We start from the raw sequence: 14,942 nt of genomic DNA, 5'->3' as shown, positions 1-14,942 counted from the left end.
TTTATTGTTTATTGTTTATTGTTTATTGTTTATTGTTTATTGTTTATTGTTTATTGTTTATTGTTTATTGTTTATTGTTTATTGTTTATTGTTTATTGTTTATTGTTTATTGTTTATTGTTTATTGTTTATTGTTTATTGTTTATTGTTTATTGTTTATTGTTTGTTTTTGGGCCGTGATATTTCCTAATCAACCAAATCCAGTCGTTTTTCAAACAGTTACTTGCTTTATTACTGATCTGTTTGCTGATTTTCTGGTTAATCCTAGGAAACTATTCGCAATAAATATGTACAAAATTCTCATTGATACATTTTGTGTAAGAATGCACTTGGTTTCAGTTCACTTGGGACGTTTGAATGGAACTGCTCACTAGTTTAGATATGATTAGATTTCGATTCCATATAGATACACAAGGTGTGTTGTTGTAAAGCTTGTTGGTCGTATTCGTAAAGATGTGATAGAAAAAAAGTTGAATGAAGGTAATAATAATCAACAATCAATAGTTAGTTTTCCAATGGTTTGTTTATGCTTTTTCTCGTGGAACTGTGTTTGTTGTAATGTTTTTTTTTATTTCATGTTAAAAATACATTAATTGGTATGTACAACTTGGTTAAAGGCACCGTTTACTGATTTTCCTTCTCTTTTCGTCACACTTGTATATTGCTAAAAGTTGAACTTAAAAACTCTTACGTTAATGACTTTGAATGTTTTTTAGTGATTTGTTACTAGTACCATTTCGAAATCCTAATTAGTTGAACCCATCTTTAAAAACAATCGCGGTTCTAAGAAAACAGATATGTAACTAATCCTCTGTATCACGAAACTATTTTGTATATAGTTTAAAAATTTAGACTCTTTCGAAGAGCTCTCCTCTCACTGCGAAGAAATCGATCTTTTTTTTCTAATGTTTAGTCACTGGCTCGTACGTTCGTTTCTGGAAGCTGCGCTCGGATCAAAATTGTGTGAGATCAATTTTCTGACGCAAAACTGGCCGTTTCCTCGAAAACAACAAATGCACACACTCTCACGCTCTCACATACAGCTCACGCGTACAAAGATCTCTCACATGAAAAAATAGGGTCGAAACTCTCCGCTTTTGTGGTAACGAAAATTTTGCTCCCTTGTCTGGATTTTGGAGGGACTTTAGAGTGTTCTCGCGAATCCTAGCAACACTGCCACCGCAAGGATAATACTGACGTTGAGCCGGATGAAGCTGGCACCACTTCCGCTGTTGTAGTCATCGCCGGCAGGACGATCGTTGGTGTCGGGACCCGCTATTTTGAGATTTTTTGTTGTTTTTGTTGAGAAAGAAACACAAGAAAGAGAATTATGGGCTTAGTAAAGTTTCTAAACTAGTTTAGAGCAAGAAAAAAAAGGAGAAAATTTTGTTTTACGGGGTGCTTAAAGTATCAAAAAATCATATCTTTAGGCACGAACTGAAAAAAAGAAAACTTGAATAACTTATCAAATAATATACTTAAAAAGAATTCAGCTGGCAAAAAAACATACATCACTTCTCACATAAAGCATAAGGAACAAAATCGGCTGGCTGCAGTCTTCGAGGGGTGTGTTGACCATGTGTGTTGGTGTGGGTGATTTGTTTGTTTTGTTTCGGATCTAGTTCTTCCTTTTTTGTAAAACGTGTGTCTCTGTGTGTTTATTTTTTTACTAATTCCTTGAGCACGGCTCTGGCTGCTAATTTTGCTAAGGTTACACACACTGGGTACGGGTTTGGCATCTCCAGAGATGGTTCAAAAAACGGTCTTAGTCTAAAACTCCGCACACAAAAACGAACCGAACAAACTCAAGTAATTCAAACTAACTGAAGAAGCTCGGAAGTGACGGAAAAGCGCGCTTGTTTCTTCATGCTAAAAGAACGTTTGAGGGAAATGAAAAGAAAAATTCTCGTTAATACAATACGGCTTACTCAAAAGAGAGTTTGGTGCATAAAACCAACGCGTGCTGTTGTATTAAGTTTTTCCCAGCAAGCAGCCATACCGTATTCACTAAATCATAACAAATCAAAACTTAACTAAGAAAACAAAAACATGTGTGCAGCGTGCTACCGTGCTCTCAAACTAATCTTATGTTGTGTTCCCTAGATAAAATACTACTCAAGATGCAGAATAAAATCTAAAGTGTATACTCAAATGTGTGACAGTGGACAGAACAAGTGTATTTGAAACTAAGATAATGTGCATGTCTAAGTGTGATGATGTGTGCGTGCGGTGTACGTGCATTTCGAAGACTAACCTAAAAACGTAGTGATTGTTAGGATTCAAAAATACTTTTTCAACAGAACGTAATCCATTGAGAAATTGCAGAAAAATCATGTTGATTTACAATTCGATTACATAGCTCGACATTGTTAAGGTCGTTATCAGTAAACGCTTCAGTTTCCGACCCGACCCTCTCCGATTTCAATGAAACTTTGTAGACATGTTATCCTAGGCCTATATTAGCCATTTTTGTGTATATGGTGCCAATTGTACTCAAAAATAACATTTGAGAAGGGCGTAAGTTATTTAAATATTTTTGTATTTTGCAATTTAAAAATTGCTGTATCTCGAAGCCGTTGCAAAAAGTGGTCGAAGACAAACTTGTAGGAAATTTGACGGGCTTTCTAAAAAAAATACACTGAAATAAAAATACACGCCACATCTATGAGATTTTTTGATTTATAAGTTTAAAAGTAAAATTTTAAGATAATGCCAAATTTTTTGAGAAAATAGCCTAAGATGTTACAAAAAGACTGACGAAAAATGCAGGATGTTATGTCTCTCCTACAAAAAATACAAAAATCATTTAATAAAACTGTTTTTTTTTTTTTTTGAAACGTGGTCTAAACCGATAGTAGGAATCGATTCGCCAGACAATTTTACATAAACGTCTCCATATTGACCATTGTCCTGTGTCCAATCCTTGGGAAGATACAGCGGTTTAAAAAATTAAAATGTTGAAAAAATAGGTTGTTGGTGGTTTTTGGCAATTTCTATATGACAGACTTGATTTTTCAGTCTCGAAAATATTTTTACCGGAAAGCTCGTCCAATTTCCCACAAGTTTGTCTTTGACAGCTTTTCAGGATGTTTGGGCAAACATAAGGCTACCAACTGTACGGATTTTTTCCTTACTATACGGATTTTCGAACCTCTTCGCGGATTTTTAATAGGACGGAATTTTTGTAGGGAATTTTACGCATAATACGGATTTGAACGGAATTTTAACAACTTTTTAATCATTGAATTGCTATTGATTTGGTCGAAACTTTTGTTAACTAGAATTTTTTTATTTTTCTGTGAGTTTGATTAAAAAGGGAGAGTCTTCCGGGGTTTCCTCAATTCAAACTTGATTATCTATAATTCTAGAGTTTTTTAACTATTGTCTTTCATATGTTGATAGGACCATTAAAAAAAACTCTAGAATTGTTCTTTCAGAAATTCCTTACTAAATATATTTATCCATTTCTAAAAGCTTTCGGGAGCTGGCAACGCTGCTAGCAGACTCGGTCGTTGTCGCGTCGCGCTCCGTGCTTTTTATACATTTTCTGCGTGATTTTTTGAACAAAAATTACAATTTTGGTTTCGATCGATTGGTTTTATCGTGGATAAACAGGGGATTGTGAAGTTTCAGTGTTTATTCGCGTTTAAATTTGTTTTGAAGTGATTTTGATTCGAGATCGCTGTAGATGAGCCGGCCGCGGTGATGTCATGGCGGCCGATTTATTTTTCGGCTTGCGTGCGCTGGTTTGGTATTGGTGAAGTGATGTGACAGGAACAGAAAAAGAAAGACTAGGACGGGCGCCGTCTTCTGATGTTCCACCGGCTTGACGATGGGCCGCTTTCCGGTGAAAGTGTTTGTGGAGTTGTGCTCTCTCCCAAGAAAAAATTTCAGATTCCCCAAATGTTTTTCCGAGTGCAACGGAGCCGGGTGTGGGAGGAAGCATCCACGGACGAGGCCCGGGCTATTTGTGTTCGATCTCAGCGCGCTGCTATCAAAGCAGGCTTCGCTACAAATTTGAGTGTAGTGGTAGCGCTGATGCGCATGCGAAGGAGGGGGATTCTGCTGTTGGTTTTTGACAGAAGGGAAATGACGAAGGGTCATTGTGTGTAAGGGCACAATTGGCTTGTACAGACTTTGGAAAAAAAGTCTGTAGACTTTTCGATTGGTCGTCATATATAAATTGCCAAAAACCATCAAAAAACCTATTTTTTCGACATTTTAATTTTTTAAACCGCTGTATCTTCCCTAGGATTGGACATAGGACAAACAATCGTCAATATGGAGACTTTTATGTAAAATTGTCTGGCTAATCGATTCCCACTTTCGGTTTTTAAAATTTTGACGTTTAGACCACTTAAAAAAACAGTTTAAGTAAATAATTTTTGTATTTTTTTTAGGAGAGACATACCATTTTGCATTTTTGTCATTCTTTTTGTAAAATCTTAGGCTATTTCCTCAAAAAATTTGAACGAAAAAAAATCGTGGCACAACCTTAAAATTTGAAAAAAAAACCTTAAACTCTAGAAAAATGAATGAGGTTGTTCCACTCCAACACAACGGATAAAGATCCCAAAAGATACGACAGTACAGAAATGGCCACAAGAACCATGTTCCGAAACCTCAGTGGAAAATTGAGCAGAACGGCCTCACTTTTGTTCAGTAAAATGGGCAAGATTCATGTCAATGTTTATGATTGTTCTTCAATAGTGAAAAATGTATTATTCTTTTATTTTTATCTTATTTAAAAAAAAACAGGTTCCCAATTTAATTATTCGTTCCTAAAACACTTCTCATGCATTGGTTATGAAAAGACATTAAGTTTTACATGCATCTTGGCCTTTTTACTGGAATTAAATGGCAAAACTGATTTAAAAATATTAAACGAAAATGTTTTATATCATTTTTAACTAGCCTTATTGCTGCAACATTTTGAATACGAAATCGAGATATTATGATAAACATTTTGGTACGAATGTTTTTTGTTATTGTTATTATTATTAGTATTATGCACAATTGAGTAAAGAGAGTTACACATCTTAGTGGTTTTACTGTTATGAATTGATTAATTCAGTTAACTTGGTGTTTATTTGACTTCTGTAAAACAATTTTACATTTAACCATCCCAAATGATTTTTTTATGAATTAGTGTAATCCGTGCATTAAAAAAATATGATAAAAGTGCTACTTCTCCTAAACCAATAATTGTTAGTACCGTGGACTAAAACTTAAACCATGCAGTTGTGCCAGTTTGCTTTGTGAGGTAAGGTGCGATTAATCCTAATGTATCAAAACAAGTCACCATTATATGATTTGATTTTCGACTTCAATTAAGTGTTTCACTCTGGTTCCATTGGCTGAAACCGACCTGGTCCTGTTTTCCACCTCTGCTTTTTGATGTATGGTAGGTTTAGAATTTTTGAATGAAACTGTACTCTTCTCAACACGATTTTCGATCATTCATGCACGATTGTTGTTATCACATTTTAGGGTTAGCTCATCTTGAATCGATACATTGTCGATATATACTTAGAACATTAGTGACGTGGGATTAGCGAGCAGTTAGTCATTTATTTAGGTAGCATTTTGCAGATGCTTTCTGCGAGTCATTCGAAGCGATTATGCAACTCGACTCATCATTCATAAACGGAGGAAGATGACGATGAATCGGAACGTTTAGAGAGCGTACACAAGCATGCACACAGTCGGATTAATTGTTTTGGACAGTTTCACAAAGTGGGATTCCCTGCAACGCAAATGGGTTCGAAAAAACAATCGAATCTCTTTGAGCAAAATGTCACCAGAGTGGAAAATCTTGCAGGCCTCTCAATACAGATGTTTTCACGGGAGATGGTCAGAATGCGATGAGTTCGATGATATGACGCATGAAGATCTAGTTCAAAGACAACACAACACAGCACACACAAAATTTTCACCCAGCGAGGGAAAATCCCACGAGAAAAACACTTGGCTTACGATTGTGGAACACACTGCCTGGCAAGATTTGAGATTCGGAGTTGGGATTGGCGACGGTGGACATCTTAAACGGCTAGACTGGTCCAGCTTTACCATTGCGGCCACGGGTAAGGGAAGGATGCACTTCTAAGGCTGCAAAAATGCACATAACAGAGAGGCGTGGATTATATTACAGATGAAGAAGGGATTTTAGCATTCACCAAAGAAACCAACACACAGAAATGGTTCATGCTCGATCAATCATCAAACTTCAAACGCTTGAAATGCAACAACCATAGAACAAACTACACCCAACGTCCAACGTTCTTCCTACCCCCAACACAGACACAGAGACGAGGACACTTTTGATAAATAATGGACACAAACCAAACGACGATCCTCATACGTTGACCGGGAATCGATTGGCGAGGCGCGTCACGTGCGATGTAGCTCCGTCAAAAGCCCTGACAGTCGCACGTGCTGCGGCATACCGAGCCAAGCCCCGTCAAGTACGCGTACGAGCCGATCATCAATTCGGAGAAGTTCTCGACTACGCCACTACGACTACTATGAAACGGACGGCGACACGAATTCTACTTGGGTTCTACTCGAGCAGTCATGGAGTGAGAGATTCATTCAAAATTCACCAAATCGTCCTTCGGAAAAGGGGCGCTTTTCTCCGCTTAATTCTAGCAGATTTTTTAAAGTTTAAAGGAGATAGAAGAAAGAGGATAGAGAGAAAGAGAGGAGGGTCGGTTTCACTCACCAGCATCCAAAATCAAATCATCGGCGTCATTGTGGTGCAGATCTTCTTCTTTCTTAAGTGTTTTAATATTACCTATCGAGTCGAAGGTCGAGGGGGAGTTCTTGCAGCCGTACCACCAGTGGGCCACCGGCCGCGGGAACGGCGGGTCCGATTGGTCGATCTAAAAACAAAACGAAAGGTGTTATCCTGGGAAAGCTCCAACTCACCACCCCCAAATGCTTACCGAGAACGTCCTATCGTTGAACCGATAGTACTTATCGTCCTTGAAGAAGTACGTGTACCCGTTGGTGTACTGGAGCGCCGCATCGATGTTGTTCGGCAGGCCCTCCCAGTTGGAGATCGGCTTCGGGTACGTCGACTTGACCGGCGGCCGCTTCAGCGGATCGAACCGCCAGAACTTGCTGCCCTTGTAGAAGTAGATCTTGCCGTTGCCGCCCCACACCAGCGCCGCGTCCAGATGGTCCGGCACGCCGGTGAACCCTTCGCTGATTTCCTTCGGGTAGTCGCCGTCCATCTGGCGGCCCGAGTACCGCCAGTACTTGGTGCCCTGGAAGAAGTACGTCTTGCCGTTTTTGTACGTAAACGCAGCGTCAATGTTTCCTGAAACGGGTTAAAATTAGTAACGTGCTTTGCATAGAATTGCTCGGGAAACATCCTAAAATAACGTAACAAGAAAGTCATATCTTGGCAACACTGCGCGCCATGATCAGCATTCCCTGTTTACACCACCTTGGTTGTGTAAACAGGGGAGTGTTAAGTGTAAGTGTTTTGTTGACATTTTTTGGCACCCTCTGCAAACGTCAAACCAGTACAAAGTTCTTGCAAGATCTCTTCCCGAAAAGATCCGGCAACAAATTTATTAGTTGATGCAAGACGTGATTTGTTTACGTTTTTCGACTCTCCCCACAAACGTCAATCTATACAAAATTGTTGCTAGATCTTTTCGGGGAGGGATCCGGAAACAGATCCGGCAGCAATTTTTACTGATTTGACGTTTGCTTAGGGAGCCGAAGTGTTTGGTTATGTTACCTAAAATGACAACAAATCACTTGGTACATTGGCCAATCCACACCAGCAGCTGGAAGAGGAACCACGTGAAATCTGTGCTTAAAGTGGCTCGTTTCTCATGCAACTCCTGCGTCACGCTTGTCCCTCTTCTCTACTGTAGCTGTAAAAAGACTCTCGTCTGGAGTCCGGTGATTTTTCATGACTTTGTGGATCATTTGGTTTCCAACAGTTTGTTACGTAATGAAAGAATGTTCCCCGCTCCCGCTTCAAACCTGGCAGTTGGGGCCACCCCTCGGCGATCTTCTTCGGATATCCCTCGGCGACGGCGTTCTCCGTCAGCTTGTAGTAGCTGTCACCCTTGAAGGCGTACGTGGCTCCGTCGGCCGAGTTGAAGATGGCGTCGATCTTCGGTGAGGAACACAACTCGGAGTCGGGGTCCTTCTGCACCGGGCGTTGCGTTGGCCGGGTTGGACTGGAGCCACCACTTCCGCCACTGCTGCCACCGTTCGTTTTGCGACCATACAGCGCTTGGATTCCCTGCGGAAGGAACTGTCATTTTTGCGCTATGGTTACAGCGGCACGGAACTACTTACTTGCACATCGTCGGAATCCAGCCGGAACACGGGATCGTACCCCCGGTAGAACGGAGCCATCAGCGCCGATCGCACGTCCGAGTGACTCAACCCGAGCGAGTGGCCAAACTCGTGCGCCGCCACCTGAAACAGGTTCGTCCCCCGGCTCTTGCCGATCGTCCAGAACTCGGCATCGTCAAAGTGCGCATCACCGCCGTAAACCGGGAAGTACGCGTGGGCCAGGGTACCCCCGGGACCGTCGAACGGATCTCCGTCACCGTGCTCGTTCACCTCGAACCGGATGTCGATGTGCACCGGAGCGCTCTTCTTCGGTGTAAACGTCAGATCGGTGTACTCACTCCACACCGAAAATGCCTTCGCGATCTCCTTCTCCACCTCCAGCCGATCCAACCGTGCCGGATACTTGGATATCCGATAGGTGAGGGCCTTCACCTTCCACCGGCTGCCCTGCAGCGCGTACCGCTTCGACCGGGAGTCCGTCCCGAAGCCCACCTTGTCCCGAACTCCGCACCGTGGCAGTGACATCAGCTCCATCGTTTCCGGATCCAGCTCGCCGGACACATTCAGCCCGGCGAAGCTCTGAAAATCCATGATCGCCTTCTCCCAGCTGTCCTTGTCCAGCAGGTTCCCGCTCGTTGGATTGCGGAACTTTGCACTGAGGTATCCAAACTGTGACAGGTAGAGCTAAAAGAGAAAGAAAGCATTCAATTAGTCAAGATATAATGTTGAGTTAGTTTTCTCCCCTACCGGGAATCCATCCCCAATACAAGTGACTGCTGCTAGCAGCACCAAAACCGTCGCGAAAACTTCCATTCTCGACTCGACTCCTCGGACAACTCTCCCGAACGGAGTGGAATCTCCGTCTGCTGAGCTGGAACCCAACCAGCTCGACCAGCCAATTGGTATTCAAACAGAACGCGGATCCAAGGACTCTCTCCACGGCTGGCAATTGACCATTAGGAGGGCCGTTACGCATTAGTGATTCTGGCGAAGGCACTGGGAGATTAAGATCGGCGCACTCGCGGTCACCACGTTGCTCAGAATCAGGACAAAGCGTAGTCGGGTGGTCATTAAAGTAAGTCAATAAAACTGACGAGTTTAAGTTTGCGAGATAGTAAAGGACGCCTGTTGAATGGGTGCTAATGTCCTCAACTGTCAGTCAGTCTATGATTTTGAAATTCTAGTCTTGTCCAACCTGACTTCATTCATTCTAACAAAATTCAGATACTGAATTTCAATCGCTTGTTCACCGGACGCTTCCCGGTACTCCCCAGAACCTGACAGGTCCAAGATACATTGAACGGCTATTAATCATCGTAGCGCTGACACCATTGTCGTGCCCAGCTTACATAACCCAAGCTCCAAGATCGCTAAGTGGACATCAATCGGTCATTATCGGCCATCGGAGCCATCAAAGATGCATTCTAACTGCATTAATTAGGGCCACCTCACACACACAGCTGAAAACAGTTGTTTCAACAGAAGTTATCGCGTTTTAATGGCCCGATGTTCATCACAAGGGGCGGAACAAAACTTAAAGTTCAACCCGTAATTGACTAACCGGGCAAAGAGTGTTAATTGGATTCTGTCGACACTACTGTCGTCGCTGATTCAAGCAAAAGATCAACGTATAAGTGTCGTGAACATTCCACGGTGATGGAGGGAAACTTTGGAGTCATGATCCCGTAAAAAATAGGGCAAAACTGCTTGACCAACAAAACCCGCAACTCTGTACAACTAATCGCAAATGGCCCCACCCGCCAGTAGTCCCAAGAAGGAAATTACAACTTTTTCCCCACCGACTTGAACAGAGATATTCCATTTCTGCGGAAATGGCGACTGATTCACCGGTTCTGTCTACTCAGCTTGCGTCTCACTACTCCGCGGAGATCCATAGCTGGATCGCCAACGGCAGCAGGTGCCAGACAGCACATGTGGCGATATTATTCACACATTATGGCATCGGAGAGGTGTTTGTACTACGAGGCGCGAGTGTGTGCTTCATTCACAGATTCATTCATGTCGAGGAGGCAGGTTCGGGAACGAGAGTGAGGTGAGTTTTTCCAAACTTGGGCATTGTGGGTGGGAAGGAGTGTGTTGTAAAGTTTTTCTTCCCAATGGGGTTTTACACGGCGGACTGTTGCTGCTGCTGAATGAAAGAGGGAGGATAATTTTTGTGCGCGCCTGGTATATGGTTTCTTGGTAAAAGATGACTCGGGGTGATTCACGCGGGGACCGCGGTATTGTTTCATTTAAATTTATGAATGAAATGTGAAATTTATGGTTGGTTAAAATGTTACTGATGATTTGTATTCATGGCACAAACATTCAGCTTCGCATAATTTATACAAGTATTCGTTTAACCTTCCCTTGGTTTAAAAAAAAGTCACACATAAGGTATTGGGGTCCTTTTCGACCCCAAATTTTTAAAAATCGTCAAAATTTTTGACCGATTCCGGTTCTTTTGGTCACAAATGAAAGTTTAGAACGTCCCCTTTCCGAAACTGATCTGGAAACCCGTATTTGGTCACTGTGGCCACCGGGAATCGACTACAACCGAAAAAGGACCGTTTTGAGACCCCAACTTTGACGACCTTTACTGCCCATGTTCTCATAAATGTCCCATATGCAAAAACAGCAAGCTGAGAAAAACGCATTTGAAGTTTGTCCCATACATAAGGCTACGTGTTAAATTTTCGCGAAAAAACTGGATTTCCTCCTGATTTCTAGAACAAAGTACTGGATGTTAAAGGCTCTTTTGAAAGAGCACACGATTTTGAACCAAACTGCATCAATAACTCGAAATCGATGAAAATGCATAAGGGACATTTATGCGATCAGGGGCAGTGTATCTCCGGCAAATTTCAACCAATCAGGATGCTCCGGGTTGCATTCGACAGGTATTTACCTATACTTTGACCACAAATATTTATATCAGGGCCAGGTGACCTACCGGTTCCGGAAATCCGCAACATCCGAAAAGTTCATGTTTTACTGTTTTTCACATATATGTGATACCAATACTCTCATGATAGTTGAAATTGAGCAATAAAACTTACTAAAACACAATACACGATTTCCAGAACCACTCTGCAGTGTTAGTGGCCATCATGTTGCACATCAAACTCCATGAAATTAAAAGATATGCCCATATTTGGTAATGCCGTTGTTCGCCGAGTCATCCTGGCCAATCTGGAACCAATTACCGGTAGCCCCTTGGGGACAGTTCCGGAATATGAGAGAAACCCTATCATCCGACATATCAAACTTCATGGAATTGAAAGATATGTCAATTTACGGTCATGCAGTTGTTCTCTGATCCGTTCAAAAAAGAAAAAAAACTCTAGAAATGAGCTGGACATTTCAGCTCAGTAGGTTTCCTATATTATTAATAAAATATTGCAACAAAAAATATTTTACACCCAGGCCTTTTACACGCAGCTGAATCACTTTTTATTTTGCTGTGTAATTATGATAATTATTACTCAAAAAAATAACTTTCTATTCAATTTTGAAGTATTTTGCAAATAAAACATTGAAAACTATATGTAACGGCCTTTTCCTAGATTCAATTATAATGTATTTGATCTTAAAAATTCGACCTGAATACAGTCGTGCCTCGGTTTTGCACGCCTCGGTTTTGCACTGCCTCGGTTTTGCACCGTTCAGCTGCCTCGGTTAACCACGGCCCAGTGCTTAACTGAAGCACAGAGCTTATGGGATTTTGGCTATATGGGAGACATTGGCTATAATTCTATGAATAATCATGCAAATATCAAAAAATTATAGTGTTTTGAAATCGGGATGTGTCAGCTATCAATTAAAATTATTATTTCATGAAAATTTTCACAAAAATACGTATTTTTCCTGTATTTTGAAAATGCATATTTTTTTCTCTGAAGAAACCAAAAATATATTGTTATTGCAATATGGGTATCAAATGATCAGGTTTTTTTTCATACATTTTGGATGACATACTCCAAACATTTTTAGAAAATACTCCAAATTTTCACAAAACTACGTATTTTCGAAAAAAAATACTCAAAATTTCAATTTTTACAATATGGGTATCAAACGATCGGTATTTTTTCATACATTTCGAATGTAATAACAACATTTTTAGAAAATACTCCAAATTTTCACGAAACTACGTATTTTTGAAAAAATACTCAAAATTTCAATTTGAACAATATGGGTATCAAACGTGGGTCTCGTGGCGCAGGGGTAGCGGCTTCGGCTGCCGATCCCGATGATGCTATGAGACGCGGGTTCGATTCCCGCCTTATCCACTGAGCTTCTATCGGATGGTGAAGTAAAACGTCGGTCCCGGTTTCTCTTGTCTCGTCAGAGGCGCTGGAGCAGAAATCCCACGTTAGAGGAAGGCCATGCCCCGGGGGGCGTAGTGCCAATAGTTTCGTTTCGTTTCGGGTATCAAACGATCGGGATTTTTTCATACATTTCGAATGTAATTACAACATTTTAAGAAAATACTCAAAATTTTCACAAAACTACGTACTTTCGAAAAAATACTCAAAATTTCCGTTTTCACAATGTGGGTATCAAACGATCGGGATTTTTGATACATTTTGAGTTCTTTTCTTCAAAATTTCGTAGTTTTGTGAAAATTTTGAGTATTTTCTAAAAATGTTGTTATTACATTCGAAATGTATGAAAAAATCCCGATCGTTTGATACCCACATTGTGAAAACGGAAATTTGGAGTATTTTTTCGGAAGTACGTAGTTTTGTGAAAATTTTGAGTATTTTCTTAAAATGTTGTAATTACATTCGAAATGTATGAAAAAATCCCGATCGTTTGATACCCATATTGTGAAAATTGAAATTTTGAGTATTTTTTTTCGAAAATACGTAGTTTTGTGAAAATTTTGAGTATTTTCTAAAAATGTTGTTATTACATTCGAAATGTATGAAAAAATCCCGATCGTTTGATACCCATATTGCAAAGATTGAAATTTTGAGTATTTTTTTCGAAAATACGTAGTTTTGTGAAAATTTGGAGTATTTTCTAAAAATGTTTGGAGTATGTCATCCAAAATGTATGAAAAAAACCTGATCATTTGATACCCATATTGCAATAACAATATATTTTTGGTTTCTTTAGAGAAAAAAATATGCATTTTCAAAATACAGGATAAATACGTATTTTTGTGAAAATTTAAAATAATAATTTTAATGGATAGCTGACATCATCCCGATTCCAAAACACTATAATTTTTTGATGTTTGCATGATTTTTCGTACGATTAAAGCCAATGTCTCCCATATAGCCAAAATCCCATAAGCTCTGTGCCTCGGTTATGCACGCCTCGGTTTTGCATCCCCCATATGCGGTGCTAAACCGAGGCACGACTGTATTTAAGCATTTTCTGTTCACTGTTAAATCTTCACCACATTTAATGATTTTGTTGAATGTTTTGATAAAGTTTGAAGATTTCTTTTTTTTGCATTTAAAAATATTTGTTACTAGGTTGCCCCTTAGAGCCGTCTGCACAAAAATTGTCATTTTATAATTTTTTTTGCATTTTTTGGGTCGAGATTTGTCTGATCACGCCTTCTGTCGGACGGGGAAGTAAATGTTGGCCCGGGTCCAACCTAGAGGTTAGGTCGTTAGCTCAGTCCAGGTGTAGTAGTCGCCTCCCTGGGTCCAGTCTCGGTGGAGTCGTCAGTTCGAGTCCTGGGGTGGATGGAAGCTTAGGTGTAAAAAGAGATTTGCAATTGCCTCAACAATCAAGCCTTCGGACACCTAGTTTTGAGTAGGAATCTCGCAATCGAGAACGCCAACACCCAAACGGCGGTCGCATGATTTTGATGCATGGCGGCATGAAAGTATATCAGAATCTGCATGAAAACTGTCCTCATGCATTTTTTGCGATATAGGGGTATGACATTTTTGCCCGTTACCGACAATTATCGACATTACCGACGGCTTTTTGGTTGTATTTCACAAAAAAAAACCCTTATCTGAACAAGGATTGAACCACCAACTTCTTGGTTATTGCTCCGACACGCTACCACCGCGCCATGGACGCTTGATGAAAAGTATGTGAAAGAGCACCAACATATGCTTCTTTTTGGAGTGTTGCTCGGGGACGGGCCAGCGTTATATGTGTTGGTGAGAACTGCAGATCGCTGAAATGTTTACACGCGGGCAAAAATGATCTAGGGGCTTGCTGCAAAAAATGTTATAAAATATGACATTTTCTGCAGCAAATCGACTGTTGCAGATTTTGAGATATATTTTTCCTTTGGGTGAAGGCAATGCTGTCAAGTGTGGATTGTTTGTTTTTTGGATTTAGTTGTTGATTGTTTTTAGAATTTTAATTACCGTCATGAAGGGTGACGTTGAGTCTAGGGGTGAGATTGGGTCATACAAATTTCAGCATTTTTTATTACCCAATGTCACCCCTGATGACAGTACAAAAAACCATAAATCAGTATAAAAATTGCAAATAGAAACGTTATGCGAATAATTTATTGCACTGCCGTTGCAATTATCTCCATGCATTTGGATACCAAGAGATAAGTGTTCTGCTAAATGAAAAATACTCTCTTGTTATTGCAGCGATCTTGGGAGGATGCCCCATGACAGGAAGTTTCGTATA

General features: G+C 40.5%; 1 protein-coding gene across 6 annotated transcripts in view; it reads right to left on the bottom strand.

The window, feature by feature from the left end:
- Nucleotides 1-207: 207 nt before the first annotated feature.
- Nucleotides 208-14,942, bottom strand: part of LOC120414643 (matrix metalloproteinase-14) — a 72,611-nt gene continuing 57,876 nt past the window's right edge. Inside the window, exons 3-8 of one of the 6 annotated variants that reach the window (XR_005605111.2) lie at nucleotides 8,322-9,005; nucleotides 8,001-8,265; nucleotides 6,944-7,320; nucleotides 6,721-6,880; nucleotides 5,976-6,107; nucleotides 1,109-1,274 (exon numbers count right to left, since the gene is read on the bottom strand). Coding sequence is in view for 4 of the 6 variants with exons in the window: in XM_039575879.2 (XP_039431813.1) it covers nucleotides 1,144-1,274; nucleotides 6,721-6,880; nucleotides 6,944-7,320; nucleotides 8,001-8,265; nucleotides 8,322-9,005 (1,617 nt within the window). In the remaining 2 variants the exon portion in view is untranslated. Of the gene's footprint in view, nucleotides 1,869-5,975; nucleotides 6,108-6,720; nucleotides 6,881-6,943; nucleotides 7,321-8,000; nucleotides 8,266-8,321; nucleotides 9,006-14,942 lie in introns of all 6 variants that reach the window. The other 5 variants (XR_005605107.2, XM_039575879.2, XM_039575880.2 and 2 more) reach the window with 5 other exon arrangements.

Source organism: Culex pipiens, chromosome 3 (assembly GCF_016801865.2).
Source record: "Culex pipiens pallens isolate TS chromosome 3, TS_CPP_V2, whole genome shotgun sequence".
Lineage (NCBI taxonomy): Eukaryota > Metazoa > Arthropoda > Insecta > Diptera > Culicidae > Culex > Culex pipiens.
The sequence above is the reverse complement of the archived record's forward strand: the minus strand, read 5'-3'. Positions and strand labels throughout refer to the sequence as shown.